General features: G+C 40.9%; 1 protein-coding gene across 3 annotated transcripts in view; it reads right to left on the minus strand.

Annotated features, from left to right (window-relative positions):
• The window catches only part of LOC127644026 (B-cell CLL/lymphoma 9 protein-like), a 157,384-nt gene that overhangs the window by 3,080 nt on the left and 131,895 nt on the right, over window positions 1–22,409 (minus strand). For 2 of the 3 annotated variants that reach the window (XM_052127025.1, XM_052127024.1), the window contains exons 5-9: window positions 14,838–15,172; window positions 4,155–4,265; window positions 3,606–3,765; window positions 2,816–2,915; window positions 456–2,724 (exon numbers count right to left, since the gene is read on the minus strand). In XM_052127025.1, coding sequence (XP_051982985.1) covers window positions 456–2,724; window positions 2,816–2,915; window positions 3,606–3,765; window positions 4,155–4,265; window positions 14,838–15,172 — 2,975 coding nt within the window. The remainder of the gene's footprint in view (window positions 1–455; window positions 2,725–2,815; window positions 2,916–3,605; window positions 3,766–4,154; window positions 4,266–14,837; window positions 15,173–22,409) is intronic. The other variant, XM_052127026.1, reaches the window with a different exon arrangement.

Below are 22,409 nucleotides of genomic sequence, written 5' to 3' on the forward strand. Positions count from 1 at the left end.
ATAATTTGAAGGGATAATTGTGACCAAATGAAAATAGCTGAAGACAGTAAATAAAAGTATTATACAAGCACAGTGCCTGACATAATAACATTACATTGAACAAAGATTCAATGGCTCAGGTGGTAGAGCGGGTCGGCCACTAATCGCAGGGTTGGCGGTTCGATTCCTGGTCCACATGACACCACATACTGAAGTGTCCTTGGCAAGACACTGAATCCCAAGTTACTCCCAATGGCAGGCTAGAGCCTTGCATGGCAGCTCTGCCATCATTGGTGTATGAGTGCGTGTGTGAATGTGTGTGATTGGGTGAATGGGACACAGTGTAAAGTGCTTTGGTAAGCGCTAAGGTTAAAAAAGGTGCTATATATATATATATATATATAAGTGCAGACCATTTACCACTTTTACAATTTAAAATGCCATATGTAACAGGCAGGATTATTTTTTCATCTTACCTTGCTCTACATTGCCCATCATATTTGGTGATGTCATGCTAAGGGGAGGCTTGTTCTGTGGGATTCCTGGGCTTTGCATGGGTGGCTTGGGTGATGACGTCCAGCCTGGTGAGGGAGCAGGAAGCGAGGGAGACTTCATATGGACGGGTGATGCCCCTGCTGACCCCATCATGGGAGGAGATTTAATGGCGGCTGCTGCTACTGCTGCTGCTGATGGCCCACTAAGCATACCAGCCAGCTGGGATGGTGTCTGTGGGGATTTGAGGTTACCTGATGGTGAGCCCAGCATGGGTGACTGGACCTGCCGTAGTGTTGGTGACTTAAGTGGATTGACGATTACATTGGGCGAGTTAGCAGGGCCAGATTGGACACTCAGATCTGAGGGTTTGCGACCTATATTTCTTGGGCCAGGAGGTGGCCCTGCACAGTTTGGTGCCTGGTTGGGTGGTAAAGGAGGCATGTGACTGAGGCGACCATTTCCACCCACATTTCCTCCTCTTTGGTCAGGACCAAAGGCTGGCTCACCTCTGGGACCTCTTTGATTCCCAAGGCCTTGGGGGCCCATGCCAGGAAACTGTCGATTGGGTCCCATGTTGAGGTCTCCTACATGGGGTTGGTCAGGGAAAGGAGGCCCCTGCATCATTCTCTGTTGAGCTACCAAATTATCAGGCATTGGTCCACCACCTTGCCTCATCTTCATAATTTCCTCTGGACTAAGATTCATTGGTGGCTCTCTCATCTTTGGGGGCATCATCTGAGGACTGGGCCCCATGTTTACGTTGAGGTTTCCAGGTCCCATGACAAATTCACCCATGTCACGACCAAGACCTTTTACAAACTCCATTCTGGAGGAGGGACTCATGGGACCATCACCTGGCATTCTAGGAAACATCATGCCACCCCCATTGCCAGGCTCCATGGATCTTTGGTTACCCATCATTCGATTCATCTCCATCATCATGCCAGGAGGAAGACCCATGCCTTGTTTATCACCCATGCCTTGATGGAACATAGCTTCCTGTACAGACTGAGGATTAGGGAATCTTTCCACGCGTCCTCCTGGACCTCCAAACATTCCTTGGCCAGATGGAAACACTCTCCCATCTCCCATTTTAGGCATGTCATCGGGCCAGTTCATTCCAGGTCTGGGCAGAGCATTGGGCCCTCCCTCCATATCAGGGTTCATCATCCCAGGGAAGCCAGGAATCCTCTGCATGTGTGGATGCATCCCTCTGGGGCCCATATTCATCTGGTCAGGGAATGGTTCAGGGCCACCAGGGCCCCACACCTCTCCAGGGTTCATCTGGTAGGGTGGGGGTGGGCCTCGCATCATCCCTCTAGGTCCACCCTGGTGGAGTATCATGTCTCCCATTGGTCTATGCTGCATCTGTTCCTGCTTTCGCTTCTTCTCCTCATAAAACTCCTGCTGTAGTTTTAACCAGGCCATCTGCTCTGGGGTCATATGATCTCCATGTTCTCCACAAGGGCCTGGACCCTGAGGAGGAGGAGGTCCAAGATCATCCGGAGAGAAGTGCATGTCCCGAGGACCAGGACCAAAAGGGGGTCCATCTGGACGCAGTCCTCCTGGACCACCAGGCTTTCCAAGGCTTTGTGACTGGGCCATCATGGCTTGAAGAGGCCCTTGTTCTTGTTTCTTAGGTCCTCCTTCCATCATTGCAGAATTGGGTGGAGGGCAACCCATGTTCCCTTGGCCCATGGAAGCCATGTCCTTGTCATCTGGGAAGAGCATACGCTGTATATCACGTAAAGTCTGTAAGGAACGCTCCCGATGCTCCAGCTGCTCTTGGGAAAGACCCTCAGAATTCTCACCCATGCTAGACATGATCTCATGAGCCAGCTGCTGGTGATGTTGAGCAGTGAGCTTAGCATCTGCTCCTTTAGGCAGATCCAGGGATGGGAAGCTCTGTTGAGAGCCAGTATTGGGAGGCTGGCTGGAGGCCTGGCTACCAGGCGTCCCAGCAGAATTACTACTGTCATGGGATCCAGCACCATCCTGTGGGCTGCAGCTAGGGAGGCTCTTAGATTCCATGCCCCCTGAAGGTGCACTGTCTGGAGGGAGGCTAGATGGTTTTGCCCCCTGGGATGGCTGCTGAGGTTGAGTGGGTTGTGCTTGAGGTTGTTGCTGCTGGGCTGACTGTACTACTTTAGAGGCTGCTTGGTGGTTCTGATCACTGGAGTGAGATGAGGGCTGTTGCTGGGACGGACCTCCCTGTTTGGTGTCACTTCTAAGGGATCCAATCTGATTGTTCTGAAACAAATACCAAAAAAAAGTTTTATGTGGCTTAACAATCTTGACATTTAGTAGCGAATATTTAAATTTAATTGTTTATTTTTCTTACTAGGGGTAGCTGGGGCTTTCCACCCTTGCCGTTAGAGATATTATTCATGTGGTAAGTGATGATGTTTTCTACATGCCCCGTTATTACTGCATCTGCAGCCCTGAGATGGAAAGCACGCACACACACACACACACACACACACACACACTTGCATAACTGGTACTGAAGAACACAGTCTTGCCCATGTCTAATTTAGTATTTAGAAATGCATCCTGCATTATAATGCAATCCTTACCATTTAAACAAGGAATCAGTACCCTGTTTATGCAACGGACCACATACACATTCAGAATAGTGTTAGCATGGACAAACAGACAGAAGATTTTGACACTGTGCATGGTCTCATCTAGTGTGATGACAGAGCAGCAATGGCACTGCTCTGTGGGAGACTTATGGTCTTATGGTCACCCCATGTCTGACAGAGATTCTTACACACCCTGTCACTAATATTTGGCATCCTACTGGCTGTCATCAAAAGATCTTTCTAGTTTAGGCAAACATGTCACTGTCAGTGCTAAAAAAACTTCCATCTTTTACCACTTCTACTCATAAGACATTTCTTAACTCGGCAAAAGAGGGACATTGTGGGAGAAAGTGGGCATTCATTTTTGGTCAAAACCATTGTAATATGGTTTACCGAAACAGCTGCACTTTAGGAGCACATCTGAGGAAATTATCCCAGAAACGTTTTGCCTTTAAAGAACATAGCCAGTTTATAACATTAGCAAACATGTTAGCAATTTGAATATGACGTCAAGCAGCACTTATTACAAAAGAAGATTAGTCTTACTTATTGGCCATTTCTGTGGTGAAGACATAAACAACCTTTGACCCAGGTTTCTGCCCACTTCCCAGTTCAGACACCGTGTTTTGTCCTGCAACTGTATTGTGGGTAGGCGTAGAGGCAGAAATAGCACCTGCATCTGGCTTTATGTCTGTGGAGTTACAGTCTGTGCAGGAAAACAGAAATTATTATATTATTACAGAGCACCAACTACAATAAGGTGGATATTGCTATTCCTTTGGTTTTGTAATGTTGAAATGCACTGCAATCATATAATATTGACTGCAGTAAATCAGCAAGATTTTACATTTCATTGGTTCACAAATTGCATTAGTCATTGCATTTTTCTCTTTAATACTGCAAGTAAATCCATATGTTTGATTTGAATATGGATGGTGCAGCCATGCTTCAATAATAATTGTGAAAAGGATTTTTATACTAAAATGTTAAATTATATATAGCACTTTAAAGTAGACACATTTCATTATAAATACAAAAAACCTGAAAAGCTTTGAACTCCAATATTATGATAATACAAATATTGAAAGTACATACTGAAGAATCCTGGGTCATCTTCATCACTCTCTCCCCCTGAACACCAATCTGCACCACTGTATGGCAGTCGCCGTTCTCCAGCACATAACCTTTTTGCTCTACTGCCCAGTTCTTCAGAGACAGAGAAAAATTGACAGATTACTGGGATGTTCATGAGCTCAAAAGACGGTCATGAGGTGGTAAATTGCTGCTGAATTGTGAGGTTATTTCTCAAACACAGACGAGGACATAAAATACAACAAATAACCAAATTGCACTGTAATGTAGTTCCATAATTGGCTAAATCAGTCCGAGGAAGAGCTTAAAGCCATTCGTAGCATGATATTCCCAAAAGATGTAAACACTGCCTGTGTAGTGATATAAACTGTACTCAACATTGGTTCAACCAATGGGGCGAGTATTGGATGGGAAAACCTCAACAATAACTACTGTTACTTTGTCTCATTCAGTAATCATGCATACACACATTTTTGTGCATATATGTATGCAAATATTTCACACAGAAATCAGGTTCACATGTATATGATCTTTCTAGGTTAAAATTAATTATCCCAGTCATCAAATTTCCTTTGGCACAGCTTTGGCCCAAATTAATAGCTGAAATGTGGGCCAACACAGAAAGTGAATGAAGGCCCAAATCTGGTACAGATATTTATTGCCAGAACTAAACTAATACAGTACCATAACTCCACCAGTAGAAAGCCACATTAGTAAAGCTTGTATGGCCAATACATGGGACATCTATGTAATTCTTGTTTGCCGGTGTTCGGTTAAGGCCTAATGGCCCTTATGTGGCCCATACATGGCTGATAGACTAAATGCCTGTATTCTTCCAGAATATAATCAGAACACCAAGCCTACTCAATACTTCAATTTACTGCACAATAACTCAAACATAATCTACAAAATCAAATCACAATATTTTTCATTTAAAGTGAAAATAACATTACAGAAGTGTGTTGATGTTGGTAAAAACATTGGAAGTTTAGAATAGTCTAATGAATCAAGCGAGCGTACTTACAATCATTTTTATTTTTCCATTTAAGATAGTGTTATATACTTTTAATGTAACACATGAAAAGTGTATTAAAGTTGGTAGTCATATTAGAAAAATCTCACCCATGGGAAATATCTTTTTCACTCAGAACTAGAGGTGGGAAAAAATATCAATATGTTAAAAGTAGCGTGATAATTTTCCTCATGATATTGTATAGACATTAACATGCCAAATATCGATAATATTATTTCAATTTTTCAACATTAATATTATGGTGTTGGGGGAAAAATGTATTTATGCCAAATCGATCTAGGAATTCAACAACAGTCCCTCCTTTGCTAAATTTGTTAAGATTTTACAATAGTAACATAAACTGAGGTATTTATATAAAATTGGCTAACCTTTTAGGTGAAATCTATAATACTTTTGTGTAAGGCTGCACGATATGGACAAAAAGTCATATTGTGATTATTTTGAAAAATAAAAGGTTTCACATGTTCAACTGCCAAACGTCTATTGGGGTTTTCACACTTATGTCCTCTTAAAACGAACCAAAGTGAGAATTTATTTTTTCAATTCACCACAAACAAATAAATATAAAAAGAATGCAAAAAAATTAAAAATTAAATTTGTCTTTTCTCCTCTCTCCCCTTTTTGGCATGCCCAATTAGCAATGCGCTCTAGGGACCTCGTGGTGGCGTAGTGACTCGCCTCAATCAGGATGGCGGAGGACGAATCACAGTTGCTTATCAATCTTATCACGTGGCATGTTTAGCGGCGTTACCTTGGAGACGTAGTGCATGCGGAGGCTTCATGCAATTCTCCGCGGCATCCACGCACAACTCCCCACACGCCCCACCGAGAGCAAAACGTATTATATTGACCACAAGGAGGTTACCCCATGTGACTCAACCCACCCTAGCAACCGGTACAGTTTGGTTGCTTAGGAGACCAGGCTGGAGTCACTCAGCACGCCATGGATTCAAACTCATGACTCCAGGGGTCATAGTCAGTGTCTTTACTCACTGAGCATCCCAGGCCCCAAAAGACGCTGTCTTAATATTGTCCCATCCACTGTGTACCCATTTTTGTCGGGAATTTTGTGATATGGTCTCAGCCCACTAATCATCATCATTCATTTTTACAAAGTCAACTTTAATGTTTGGGATGCTTCCATCAGGATTTTAAGAGCCGAAATAAATCTCTAATTTTCTTTTCATCAAATCGTCTGATGCTGATCATTTAACTTTTTATCACTCTGTCAAAACTGGTTATTTGTAAGCTTTCTGCTCAATGTCACTGTTAACTGAATTTTCTGTCAAAAACACTTGGGTGGTTGAATAATTAAACAAAACATAAAATTTTACTCTCAACTCTAGGCCTTTAAAACAAGCAGGCTTATAGAAACTATTGTCTACTGTGTATAAGAAAGTCCTAAAGAATTGTGGTTAATCTGATAACCCATTAGTGTAAAGTTTTGGTTAGTTTGTCATCATTTCATTTAATTATTATTATTATAATTATTTTTATTATATTTAAACTATACATATGTTTCTTTTCATTTTGTTGGATGTTGGTAATATTAGTTCAGCTTTAACTTTTTGCCGCTGGGAGTGTAATAAGGCCGACACACTCTCTCGTGAGATAAAGGGGCATATTCCAATCGAAAGTGATCATCACTATGCCCTACTCACTACAAAGGACAAAGATCTTAATGTGAGCTCTGTAAAGACAGTAAGACATTACAGTTTGAATGAACCCTTCACTAAAAAGGGCCTTTTGTGAAAAAATAAACTAACTTTCATTTGTTTGGAATGACTCTTGAGTGACGCCCCTTCCCGAAGTGCCCTTCAAGTTTGCAGTTTGGGAACACCCAAACAAATGACAGGAGAATGTGGGAAGAGCGCATGTTTCTGGACTCTACAGGTGCAACTGTTAATGCTGTTTTCTCAGCAATCATTTAATAAAGATCTTTGAATTATACCATCTTGTATTCAGTGTTATTATAAGGATACCTGTGACTGGCGGAGACTGACATGCTGCTACCACAGATGACAATAAAAACCTTTATGCAGGATGCGCCGGTTTAGTGTTAATAAAGCTAAGCGCACGTAAGCAAACGGAACCAAAGTCTGAGCGCTTCCGTTACTCAAAGCATGAGATGGAGTTGTGGAGCACAGAACTGCTCTGAAAACAATGTAATAATGCTCTGAATTAATATAGACATAACAGAGCAGTGCAAATAATCTTTGAAGAGAGCAGACTATTTATTCATTTAATTAAATCGCACTTGTTCATATTGCGATTTCGATTTTATTTCGATTAATTGTGCAGCCATACTTGTGTTTTGAAACTGTTGTAAAAAAAATTATGTTTTTAAAGTGTTATGGCTGCTATTGTATTCATAAATATTATAAGTTAATTTTAGAAAGACTAGCTACATTGACATAACCACAGAAATAGGGAGCCATTATGGTCTTATGCACCAATCAGCCACAACATTAAAACCACCTGGCTAATATCGTGTAGGTCCCCCTCATGCCACCAAACCAGCTGACCTGTCAAGGCATGGACTCCACAAGACCTCTGAAGGTGTCCTGTGGTATCTGGTACCAAGGCGTTAGCATCATATCCTTCAAGTCCTGTAAGATGCGAGGTGACGCCTCCATAGATTGGACTTGTTGAAATTGGAGGCCAAGTCAACACCTTGAACACTCTGTCATGTTCCTCAAACCATTCCTGAACAATTTTTGCATTGTGGCATTGCGCATTATCCTGCTGAAAGAGGCCACTACCATCAGGGAATACTGCTGCCATGAAGGGGTGTGCGTGGTCTGCAGCAATTTTTAGGTAGGTGGCAAACAAACATACACATAAATACCAGGACCAAAGGTTTCCCAGCAGAACATTGCCCAGAGCATCACACTGCCTCCACCGGCCTGCCTTCTTCCCATGGTGCATCCTGCTGCCATCTCTTCCCTAGGTAAACAATGCACACACACCCAGCCGTCCACATGATCTAAAAGAAAATATGATTCATCAAACCAGGCCACGTTCTTCCATTGCTCCATTGTCCAGTTCTGACACTCCTGTGCCCAGATTGGACTTGGACCAGACGGGCTAGCGTTCACTCCCACACACATCAATGAGCACCGAGCACCCATGACCCTGTAGTCGGTTCACCGGTTGTCCTTCCTTGGACCAATTTTGGTAGGTACCAACCACTGCATACTGGGAACACCCCACAAGACCTGCCGTTTTAGAGATGTTCTAACTCAGTCGTCTAGCCATCACAATTTGGCCCTTGTCAAAGTCCCTCAGATCCTTACACTTGCCCATTTTTCCTGCTTCCAACGCATTCAATTCAAGAACTGAATGTTCACTTGCTGGCCACTGACCAATATTTAAGTTGCTGCTGCAGTGACAGATCCACTGCTTCACCAATAGGAATTGAAAGAAGATGCTACAACAATGAGACCAACCAATGGCATTGTTAAGCAGGCTGAGGTGTGGACTCCCACACCTGCCTAAATGTGTTTTTCCAAGTATAAACCAAATGGTAACAAGTTAAGAAAAAAATTCCCATATATGGTAAAGTTTGGCCCACATGTTTACCCATGACAGCCATGCCATAACATCTCTGGTATAGCTCGCTGTGCAGCTGGATCCTGGACTTCCTGTAAGGCAGATGTCAGGTGGTTAGAATGGTCAGCAACATCTCATCACTGACCCTCAACACAGGAGCCCTGCAGGGCTGTGTTCTCAGCCCACTCCTGTAGTCCCTATACACACACATGACTGTGTGGCAATACATAGCTCCAATGCCATCCTTAAGTTTGCTGACGATACGACGGTGGTAGGTCTGATCACTGACAATGATGAAACAGCCTACAGAGAGGAGGTGCACACTCTGACACGCTGGTGTCAGGAGCACAACCTCTCCCTCAATGTCAGTAATAGAGGTCAACCGATTAATCGGCCGGCCGATTAATCAGCTGATTTTTTTACATAATCGGCATCGGCCAATATCCACGCATATCAAGCCGATTATTAGGCAGGCGCATCTGTGGGCAGCCTAGTGTTGTTGTGGAACACGTGTTCGACGCACGCTGCCCCTAGAGTCATTTTCCAGCAGAGTGTGCAGACCTCATCCAGTGCCTAAGGAAGGAGCTAAGTTCCTTGGAGAAAACAGTAAGGGTTAAATTTGTATAACTGCTTTAGATTTAATTAAAAACTTTTGATATGTTACTGCCAACTTCAAGAAAAAAACGTGACAAACGCAATAGTTGACATGACGTTCAGCTACTTTGAATATTGATAGCGTAGTTGAATTTGCATTATCACAGCAGAAGGGTTGCTATCATGTCACAATAAGGAAGCAAGAATTTTGCTATTACAGACAGTGAATCTGAGACTTCTGTTTGTGTGTCTTATATTTGAGAGGGTTGTCACTCAATGCAGATAAATAAGTAATAAAAATATACCAACGCAGTATAGGCTACTGAAGGACTGGCTTTTGGTAAGCTCGGACGTTATCGCAGTCAGAGAGAGAGAGAGAGAGAGAGAGAGAGAGAGAGAGAGAACTCGCTCACGCGGTGCCACAGCGAGCAAAACACGAGCCCTGCTAAATGAGTGACAGAACTAAACATTCAAACATAGCCTGGTTTAGATCTGTGATTATTTGTCTGATTTTATTTTAGATTTCGCCTTCCAAAGATTATAAAAAGAATATTTATACATAAGCCGCATTCTGTCTAGCACAACTTCCTTCCCTTCACAGCGGTGCACTGACATTTCTCCCTAAAACTCAAACTTAACATCAGAATTAGCACGATCGGTGATTGTTGTAAAATGCTACTGTTGCTAAATTGTGGGACGCGTTTAATAATAAAAAGAGCGCAAGAGATACCGTTCCCAAGGCGGCGCGCGCTCCGAAACACACCGCAAAGAGACGAGCAAAGTATAGACTACTTTGGGTTTCATGTGCACGTCTAAACGATCAACTATACCCAAAAATATGTCAAAACGACAGGCTTGGAGATTCACTTAAACACAGATTATGTCTTAAATGGACGTAGTTATGGAAATAGTTGGGGAGAAAATACGCTTCATCAGGAGCCTATTAGATCTGAACTCGGTCTTAAAGGGGAAGCTGTCTATTAAACATGTGACGATTGAGCCATTACTGCGAATCAAACAACAAAAGGCAAAGAGAAAATCACTTACAGCTCTTGAATGAATAACTGCTGCATTAATAAGCATTAATCTATCTATGATAAACTATGCAGTGTTATTTTACAATTGATTACTTTATTAGATTTCTTTTTAGACCACACCTGAACAGTAATGTTAGTAGACCTTCCTGAAATAAAATTATATATATATATATATATATATATATATATATAACAAAAGAACCGTTAAGAATACCGTTGAAGTACTGGATCGATAAGCAGTATCGGTAAGATAGTAATACCATTAAAACCTTAACGATACCCATCCCTAGTTATGTCTGTGCTTCTCTTGGATGCTCTGAATATTGGATTATGTGTCTGGATTAAAAGCTGCATTTGGATCTCAACCTTCGTGTCTCGGAGCAGTTCGTAACACCTGCTTTGTTTATTTAATATATTTGTTATACATTATTTATACAATATGTTTTTACATTATACATTTTTAATTTTAAGTGTACAAGTGCAGATTGGTCAAGTGTTCAATAAATGTATTTGTTGAGAAATGTTGTCTATCTTAAGTAATTATTTGTGTTACATTTTATCTTTCAAATAAAAGGTTCAAATAAGAGGTTAAAAACAAGCACATATCGGCCAAAATAAATTGGCCGCATTAATCGGCCATCGGCCGACCCGGATTTCAAAAGATCGGCATCGGCCTGAAAAAAACAATATCGGTTGACCTCTAGTCAGTAAGACAAATGAGCTTGTGGTGGACTTCAGGAAGAAAGACAAAGAACACAGCCCCATCACCATTAATGGAGCACCGGTGGAGAGAGTCAGCAGTTTCAAGTTCCTCGGTGTCCACATTACTGAGGAACTCACATGGTCCGTCCAAACAGAGGCTGTTGTCAAGAAGGCTCACCAGTGCCTCTTCTTCCTGAGATGGCCGAGGAACTTTGGAATGAACCACCACATCCTCACACGGTTCTACAACAGCACTGTAGAGAGCATCCGGACTGGCTGAATCACCGCCTGGTACGGCAATAGCACCGCCCACAACCGCAAAGACCTGCAAAGGGTGGTGCTAACTGCCAGAAACATCATCGGAGGTGAGCTTCCCTCCCTCCAGGACATCTATAACAGGCGGTGTGTGAAAAAAGCTCGGAGAATCATCAGAGACTTCAGCCACCCGAGTCATGGGCTGCTCTCACTGCTACCATCAGGCAGGCAGTATCGCAGCATCAGGACCCGCACTAGCCGACTACATGACAGCTTCTTCCCCCAAGCAATCAGACTTTTGAACACTTGATCTCTCACGATCAATAATCAGCACTGCACTTTATTAATCTTATATCTCACACCGGACTGTCAAATATATTCTCCACAATACAACTACTGTATATATATTTTTTATATACACTCTTATTTTTTTTTTTTATTGTACGTGTATCCTATATTGTGTGTATTGTTTACTGTACATTGTATATTATTATTATTATTATTATTGTGTTGTGTAATTATGTGAACATTTGATATGTAAATTGTGTTGTGTAAATATGTTGTTAATTGTAATTGGTATACGTCTCGTCACTGTCATGACTGCTATGTTGCTCAGAACTGCACACAAGACTTTCACCTACTGTTGCACTTGTGTACATGGTAGTGTGACAAAGTGATTTGATAGTTAACGGTGATAAAGGTTAGTAGCCCAGGTGTGGTAATGTTTACTTTAAAAAGCCTTGTAATTTCTGTTGGTGCATGCAAAAATAAAATGCGTCTTTAATGCTGTATATTCAAATGGGGGCAGCGCTACCGGTTCTCATTTCCCAACCCTACATATGAACACATTTATACAATAGAAGGTGTAGTGAACATTTATATTATGTTTGTCATAACAGTCTTTAACATGCTATACCTCATGCACAGTGAATTAACCATGGAACAAAGTAAAACAGGCAAGAGCTAGTTAAAAAGGTATGAATCTGAAACATTACACAAAAATGCCCTCAATCTCACACTAATGCACTAAGGCATCAACAGCCAGCAGGGGTCTTCAGGCTGTCAAGCACAACCACCAAAATCAGGGGGGGGAGAATGTTTACTCCCCCTCACTCAGTAAGCCAGATGGTATGTTCCCTGGCATTCCCAAACTATATATACAGTGATGCTCTCACTAGAAGACATACAGGGGTGTGGATTTCTTTATGCGCTACTACAGCCCAGAGCCAGCGAGTGAACAGGCAAGCACACACACACATACGAGAAGGAAACAGTGAAAATGTGTTTGGATCATTAAAACCAGGCAGAAGCTGGAACCAGAACCATATGAATATTGTGTAAATATATATTATACATACATACATACATACATACATACATACATACCATACACACACACACCACTTTATTGGGAACACTATAGTCCTAATAACGTGGTCTTCTCCTGTTGTAGCTCATCGGCATCAAGGTTTGACGTGTTGTGCATTCTGAGATGCTATTCTGCTCGCAACAATTGTAGGGGTTATGAGTTACCATAGTCTTTCTGTCAGCTCAAACCTATCTGGCCATTCTCCGCTGACCTCTCTCATCAACATGGTGTTTCTGTCTGTAGAACTGCTGCTCACTTCATGTTTTTTGTTTATGGCACCATTCTGAGTAACTGTAGAGACTGTTGTGTGTGAAAATCCCAGGAGATCAGCAGTTACAGAAATACTCAAACAGCCCATCTGGCACCAGCAATCATGCCACGGTCAAAATCACTGAGATCACATTTTTTTGCTCAGTGAGTATATATAAACACATATATATACACATACATACACAGTACTGTGCAAAAGTCTTAAGCACATAAGACGTTTCACAAAAGCGTTTGTCTTAAAATGGCTATTTATATCTTCAGCTTTAGTGTATCAATAGGAAATATAAATGTTAGAATCCCAAACATTACTTTTGCAAATAGAAATGATTACAATATAAGAACAGGGAGCCCTGCAACAGATATCATGTCCCCCATGGAGCCCCCCACAGAACATTGTGTCAGTCAGAGATTACACAGAGAGACAGAAGCAGTTCAGACAGCCGAAATATATAGAAGAACTGTGTCAAATTCTCCAAGAAGCTTGGAACATCCTATCTGCCAACAACTAAGAAAAACTGTGTATAGGTGTACCTAGGAGAATTGGTGCAGTTTTAAAGGCAAAGGTGGCCACACCGAATATTGATTCAGCTTTTTTATGTTTACTGGACTTTGTTTGACATTAAATGACAAATGAAAATTATTATGTCATTATTTTTGAAGACATCCTAACTATGAAACATTTTTCACAAGTGCCTAAAACTTTTCCACACACACGTAGTGTTTCCATGTTTTATGGGGACTTTCCATAGACATAATGGTTTTTATACTGTACAAACTTTATATTCTATCCCCTAAACCTAACCCTACCCCTAAACCTAACCCTCACAGAAAACTTTCTGCATTTTTACATTTTCAAAAAACATAATTTGGTATGATTTATAAGCTGTTTTCCTCATGGAGACCGAGAAAATGTCCCCACAAGGTCAAAAATTTCGGGTTTTACTATCCTTATGGGGACATTTGGTCCCCACAAAGTGATAAATACACGCTCACACACACACACCCACCAGAAAAAAAAAAAACTGCAGACTAGCAAAACCAACAAATGTACTCTCAGGAATCGGTGCAATTTGTGCCATCTAGTGGTTGCAACTACAACTTGTCAACTACAACTAACGTAGTCAACACCTTCAACTTAAAGTCGACTAGTTGCTTTCAATGTGATTTTTAAAACACGTCTGTTGGAAATGTAGTGGGTGTGAAGCCCAGTGACTTCTGAAAATGAAAAGGCGAAGTAGTTGAAATATAAACTGTGATGTTCTGTCGGACTCGTATTAAAAGATGCAAAATTCACTTGTTTATTGTTTGTTTTGGGGGTAGAATGACGTCACGACTAGTCGAATTCGACTGGACTAATATCCTCGACAGTTGAATGATAAATTTTAGTAGTAGTGCAACCCCTAGCGCCCTCATGACTTTCATAATTATATTACCGATATAATTATTAGATAGTAAATAAAACCATCTGACATAACATTTTTAAACTGATTTAAAATGAGATTTTTTACTATAGAAATATAAAACAGCCATATTGCATATCACTGCATCCCCCAAAAAAATGTTGTAACAGTTTGCCTATTCATGTAATAGGGCTAATATAGTGCTTCAGAGTTCAGTTTTAGAAACTATAAATGACATATATTGCATTTTGCAAAAATTGGGAGTAGAAATTTAAAAATTACCCATTAATAATAATGGCAGACCACTTAAAATATAAAATTAAACCAGAGGCAAAATTCTAGAGATGCTTAAAATCACAATGGTCAAGCCATCCCTCTAAATATGACATATTATGAAGCCCTGATTCAGTCTCACAATTCCACATTGATGAAATACATGTAAAACAACATAGGTCACACAGACATGTCTTTTACCTTTCTGGTCCCCTTCATTGCTGGGTGTTCCTGTATCCCTTTGTTCGAAAGACTCCACTGAAGTGCTTCTCTCTCTTTTAATCTTGCCTTTTGCCCCATTTCCTGAACTCAGGCCTTGTCCATTTTTGAGTCCCATACTCCCTATTGGGCCCTGGGGACCTTTGGGGGTGTGGCTTCCACTCAGTGACTTGGGGTCACAAGGGGAAGGCTGTGATTGGCTGCTGGCACCCCCCTGCTTTCCCTGGTTGGGCAGTTTGGAGTCCATCTGGGCGGCGCTGGAGGGGGACATTACGGGTGGCGACCTAACCATGGCCTCCTGCTTGGATTTCGGACTGCTGAGAGAAAGAAAGGGAAATAAGTGTGATTAGATGACCCAAATCATAATGAGATTTCAGTTGTCCCTACAGAAACAGTGCTTATACTTTATTTACCAAAAATCAAAAGTGGTTTAATTTTGTGTCCTGGCAACAACCATTAGTCAATGTTTCACTTTATGATATACAATTTGTAATTCATCACAATATCATTCATGTGGCTCAACTAGCATGGAGCTAGCAACAGCAAGTTCACAGATTCAATTCCCAGGGAATGACTGAACTGACCAAACATACACATTAAAAACATTGTAAGTGACATTGGATTGTTATTTTTTTATATATCATGATTGAAATTGTGTTTCACTTTTGTCCAGTATGTAAACCACCAGGGACAGCTCTAACCTCACAGAGAAACACCGGTTTGAGATTTTGCCCTTATGTGCGTTCATTACAAGTAAAGCTCAACTGACAACATTAGTGGTTCAACACTGATTACAACAAAAATTGATTTCAACTTGTCCCTCTTTTTCTTTAAAAATAAGCAAACATCAGGGATTAGAGCTGACAGTTTTATAAAGCACTTACATTTTTCTGTTACACCTTGTGTTTTATTTGATATGTATAAATAGTAGTTTTTACTGTCTTTTTTGGGTTTTAGGGTTTACATTTACATTTATGCATTTGGCAGATGCTTTTTTACAAAGTGACTTACAGTGCCCTTATTATGGGGACAATCCCCCTGGAGCAACCTGGAGTTGAGTGCCTTGCTCAAGGACACAATGGTGGTGGCTGTGGGGATCGAGCCAGCGACCTTCTGATTAACAGTTACGTGCTTTAGCCCACTACGCCACCGCAATGTAAACTAAGTTGTTAAAATTGAATACACCTGTGCTGATTGACTCCAGACAGAATTCCTAAGCAACAAATTGGCTCGGTTGCTAGAGTGGGTAGAGGCACGTGGGCTCCCTTTGATACATGCGTGAATAGCTTGAGCCTCCACAATCTCTGCGGTGACGTGCTGATCAGCAAGCCAGGTGATAAGATGCGGGGGCTGACTGTCTCAGAAGTAGAGGCAAATGAGGTGAGTAACTGCACCACCACTAGGAATAAGAGACCACTGGGAATTGGGCATGCCATATTAGGGGAGAAAATCCCCAAACATTTTGGATACACCTTAACACTCGAATACGTCAACGGTTAGCAAGCGATTTTACCACACAAAAATAATGTTAACACACATATTGTTTACATCGAGGCTATAATTTTGAAACAAGAGTATTTTAACATTTACAGGCTGGCCCCATTCACTGCCATTGTAAGTGCCTCACTGTAACCCAGAGTTTTGGTCTATTTAATGAAAAGGTGGGACAAGTCGAAATTAATTTTGTGGTAATCAAATGCTGTCAATTCAGCTTAAAGGTGCTGTAAGCGATATCAGCTGTTTAACTTCCATGAGATTGAGCCGTTTGTTTAGCCACGCCCCCTCTTGAACTCCAAAGATACCAAAATGAGCTTTATTCAGAGCAGAAAAGGTTGTTGAAAACAACAGCAGCAAAATAGTGCCCTCTACTGACAACTGTTATGAACTACATGGCATAAAAATGCATTATGCCTCAATTTGCTGCAACTACAATACTATGAAAACACGCACAATGATTGACAGGTAAATAGCGCCAGCGTCCGCAGACCATGGACACATTTTTGTTTTAATTCGTCACAGAGACCGCCAGGTAAGGTATCTCAGGACACTTATTTCATTAAGATCTTTCAGGGAGTAGGAAAACATTTTGCATACCGTTCCATGGTGCTTACAGTACCTTTAACATATATTGAACCCAGAATATTTATTTAATTGAACAGTAGGAAACTATTCACATGCATGCATAAATATTGATACAAAAATCCAAAGCATTAAGAAAGAGTCGCGGTATATAAATATACAATTATATCACCATGCCCTACCCTAGAAGTATCAAAAATACCCAGTAAGACTTTAAGACCAAGCTGAGCTATATGATATTGATGCATTTCTACCAAGTGTTCCACTGTTTTCTCCCACTCACCTAAGGCACAATAATAACCTTCTCTCACTTTAGTAAAGAACCCACCAAAACATGAAGAACAGTGTGCAGAAACCGAGACAGCTGAGTCATATCTATTCTCTTTGCAGCTGACTGGCCGATTGCAGCCACCACACCCTGAAAACATACCATTCAATAATAGGAGAGAAATCTTGACACGCACTGGTGACGGAATTACAGTACTCTCAGTGACCTTATGTCCTAGCCCCGCTTTCTGTTGACAGAGTGTTAAGTTAATATTTAATCAAAACTCATCAAACCAGATCTCCCACAAGCTAGCCTTCATCCAAACCCAAAGCCATCTGGTTACCAAGGAAACCTGGTATACACAAATAATGAGGCTGGCCATAGTTGGATTATAGACTGACACGTTTTAGTTAAGCCCAAATTATACTTCGGTTTTGATGCGAATGCTTAGCATAAGCATACAGTCGAAAGCTTAGCTATTCAAAGTATGCTCCATTTGACTACGACTGCTATGAGATACTGGACTCTTTCTCTTCAGGATTTTAGACCCATAAAGATGCCTTTATAGTCCTTTAGACTCGAGTTATGCAGGTATCTCCTCACCTCCTTACACATGCGCTCTTGATGTGCACATCCACTGTTGTTGTTCCCACCTTAGTCTCCAGTTGCTTACCAGCGATTACATCTTCTCACACTTTTTTGAAGGCAACGGCTAAATTGTTCATTTTGGGATCTTGTTGCCCCACTAATAAGTACAAATAATTTCATACACATGCGTATACAGAGTATGCATGGATAGAAAAACACCAAGCGTTCCATCTAACTGATGTATATTTTGGGCTTTAAAGTCAGTAAAATTTGTAGTCCATGTCCAGTGACACGACATTGACTCTGAATGCGAAATGGTAAGCATAAACAGCTTTCCAAAAGTGAAATTGGAGTTAAACAGGCCACTGTACATTTTACAAAGTTCCAACACAGTCTGACCAAAAATTTCCATGATTTTTCCATGAAAAATAATTTCCAGTTGTTTAGAGTTACAGCAGAAGGACTTTTTAAGACTAATTTTATACAGCACTCACAAAGAGCATTTTAGATTGATGAAATATTTTAAGAGTTGAGCAAAACTATAAACAAATTATACTGACAACAAATCATTATGCTTTTTTCATAATTATTCATCTGTCCAGACCTGGGAATCACAATTCAAATATTTCCTGATATTTCCAGGTTTTGCATAACCGTGGGAACCCTGCTTTTAGTGATTCAAAGCTCCACAAGCACAATGCAATTTTTATTTGACAACAAGCAGTAAAATGGCAAAAGCAAAAAAAACACCTTCTCTAAAAAATTGTGTCACTAAATAGTTGCCTGGGTCAACTGCTCCAAACATATACAAAATAGGCTGCAATTAGGATGTATGCAATATATCTCATGAAGGTATTCCTGGGGCCCCACCGTTGGCTTCTACCTAACTCCAGATCTGAGTCAGCAAGGGCAGACATTTTGGATCCAACATCCAGCAAACCGGGTGGGATGTTTAAGCTGTGGCTAAGCTTAAATGGGTCAGTTTCTCATATGCTCAATAAAATTCTGGACACTCTCCAGGTTCACTCTTCCTTTAGGGCAAAGTTCCTCCTTCACTTTTGCCGAAGTTACTCTTGCACTGGTTTCCTGTCCACAAGAGTATGGCCATATTTTCTCTGCACCATGACTTGAGGGGTTGAAAATGCAAATAAGAGGGCATCAAATGATTTGATTGCATGATGCATCTCCATTAAAACAACTCCTCATTCACTTATAATGGTATTTAATCCACATTTTGTATAAACGTGAGAGTTTAACAATTTTAACACGCCCATCTTTGTGTTTTAGGGGATACGGTGAGGTTAAGCATATTACCTTTGTAAACAATAGTCAAATTAAAGATCTATGCCTCCACAGTGTCTTTTGACAGTGCCTCACGAGAGGGAAGATGAGATGAAGCTATGAACCAAGGTTAGTCTAGATGATATCATTAAATACTTAGTTATGTCTGAGTTATGTCAGTCAACCACCATACAAGTTGACCCAGAAATCATTTATACTCCAACTAACAGGAAAGGCAATTGCTTGGCAAGTGCAAACAACCAACGGTTTAATAAACAATGGTGTTTATCATGTTACCATTGGCACAGTTAAAAGCAATAACCAACTCACATCAGTGCATTACAGTGATTGTACTATGGGAAAGCAGGTTTCGGCTTCACATTGTGCCTACTATCGCCCCGTACCAGTGGTAAAATCACCGAAATGCATGCACAACCTCTTGTAGCTTACTGCTTTAATATTAAACGGTGGTATTAGTTGCTTTCAAATTTGTCCTGCAGCATTAAAAGCATTTCTTATTATGTTTAACACATGCTGTAAAACTAGGGCTGCAACTAAACACTATTTTTATAAATCGATTTATCTTTACATTTTTTCTTCAATTAACCTGTTGATACACACCCCCTTTTTGAAGAGCACAAACCATGAAAATGACATACCTGAACTTAAATGGTTGTATTTACTGGACCCTTTGGAGTATGGACACAGTTGTACTATCTTTTGAAAGATGACACTTTGGGCTTCAGAATTAATATATGTTGTTATTTTTAAAGTTAGAGAAGCTGAAGTTTATAGTAATGGAATTATTTTGTGCTGAACATATTTTTATAATCTAAAAAACAAAAAAAAAAGTGCTAAGACAATCCAGAAATACAATGTTCTCAAAGCCACAAGTCTAAAGAAGTTACGTTTCAAATTTGAAGATGATCAAACAAAAATTGAGGTTCCTGCAAGCTTTTTTTCTCTGTATAATCGCTGGAAGTGTACAGAGTAAAATTAAGGCTCCGCCTTTCAAGACGACACAAAATCTGACTGCACTGCTTGGCTATTATGAATAAAACTATGCCGCATTTTTAAAAATAGACTTGAGCCATGCTCATTTCGTTTATGAGACTCTAATATATAAGATTATATACAGTTTTACAACATGAATGCTGCTCAGATTGCATAGTTTGTAGAAGAACGATGACGAAGGGTAATTCTTTCAGGCAAGATCTCATGTTAACAATGGAGAATATATCAATATTTATCAGATTTAGCACTTTTATGGGCAAAAAGTGCTATTGGATGTTTTTCAATGACCGCTTGTCATGGGCAATTGACAATTGTGGCAATTGTGGCAAATTGGATTCATCTGGCGATCACATTTTCATATCAAAGGTATGAAGTCCTGTTTTGATATTGCATGTTTTCATTTGTACTCCTGGCACAAATAACTAAATAGCTGTTTCTGGAGCATTGCTATCATGAAACAGAGATCGGATATCAATGTTGAACCCTTAGACCTTTGAAAAGATGTATCATTTGTTAATGTTAATTGCATTTATAGACGGTAAATTATATATTAAATGTAAGCAGAGTGATGTCACCACCGCATGCGGGGGAATTGCTTATCAACAGGTTAATCAATCAGATTTTATTTCCAGCATTATATAGAAAAGTGCATGTTTAATGCTCTTTAAACAATGTAATAATGGATAATGGCAGAAGGTAACTGCAGAGGGGTGGCTGCTTCGGCTGCTGTTCCTGGTATTATACGGCCTCGAGTAAAACCCTTGATCTATGAGACTGTTGATGGAAAAACTATTGTAGAGGATGAATTTTTGAACTTCCTCGCAGTTAAAATAAAGACTTTGAGTCAGGACGAAATAGTCCTTCTAGCGTCAAACAACTTTGAATCTGAGTGGATTGAGTCTTCAAAGAAAGTGCTGTTTGATCTCTGCCCCAATACGAAACAACGTAATGTGACATTTAAAGGTAACCAGAAGGATGTCAATAACATCAAAAGTTGCCTTAAAGTACTAAACGAGTGTGGGGAAAACATCCCACGGTTTGTTTCCCATTACCTGGATGAGCTGCCGCCTGTGACGTTTAACAACATGGATGTGTCTAATTTGCTCTGCAAGATGGAGCGTCTGCACAGCGAGATGTGTGCTCGAGGCACTCAGTGGAGCTCCAGGCGGAGGTCGGCGAGGATCTGCGGTCTGTTACCTCAATTATCGATCGAAGAGTTGCTAAAATGGAGGGTCATCTGGTGCCGTGTGCTGGTAAGAAGCAACAGGACTCGTTGAGTGCAGTTGGAATTTCCAGTGGAAGTGTAGGGCTAGTTGGGGCTTCTTCTGAGGATTTCTCTGGTGGGGAGCTGTCTGCGGATATAAGCACCTATGGGTCTCCTGGTTTTGAATATTCCACGACTGATGTCCAGGCTCCTGCAGTCACTACGAAGGTAACTGGGGTTGGCAGTGCTGGGATAAGTGCGGAGGCTTCCACTGCGAAGGAAGGCTTTAAAGATAATGCTGCTGCGTCAAACTCACCTAAATGGAGCCTTGTGGTGAAGCAAGCCCGACAAAAGAGGGTAGGGAGCCAGATTGTCCCGTTAAAACAGCGCACTGATAAACCTGTGAGCAGGAGGCCAAAGCCTGTTATCGGCACGAGTGTGCAAAGTAACATTAAAGTGGTTCGAATGAAACAGGTTAGTGTCTTTGCTACAAAATTCTCACCTGATCTTCATGCAGAGGTACTGTGTACAAATCTTAAGGGAAAACTCAGTTGGGATGTTCATTGTGAACGTATTGTAACTGTGGACACCAGATGCAGTTCTTTTAAAGTGACTGTTGAGTGTGAGGATGTTGCAGTGGTGTATAACCCAGAGCTATGGCCTGAAGGCTCTGTTGTGCGGCGTTATTATGAACCACGCACAGTGAGAGTTAAAGGTTCTAGCACGACCATCTCTACACCTGTTGCAGTGGGGTCTGATGGAGTTGCGACGGCACGGCTATCTTAACCGTTAAATATGCGTGTTGCATCATATAACTGTCGGGGGCTACGTGTTGGCAATACTGCTGGAGACAGGGTTCGACGTACAGTTATGGATAGCCTGCTACAAAAATGTGACATTGTATGTCTGCAAGAAACTTTTTTACCTAAGCAGGATCTAGGAAAATTGAACTTTTTTAATGATAGTTTCCATGGAGCTGGGGAATCCACAGTGGACTTTCTATGAGTATAGTGAGAGGACGGATATCAGGGGGTGTGGCTATCCTTTGGCATAAGAAGCTGGACTCAGTGATAAATATTATCAGGACTGGAGTTGTCTGGTGTATTGCGGTACAATTGAA

Source organism: Xyrauchen texanus, chromosome 5 (genome assembly GCF_025860055.1).
Source record: "Xyrauchen texanus isolate HMW12.3.18 chromosome 5, RBS_HiC_50CHRs, whole genome shotgun sequence".
Classification (NCBI taxonomy): Eukaryota; Metazoa; Chordata; class Actinopteri; order Cypriniformes; family Catostomidae; genus Xyrauchen; species Xyrauchen texanus.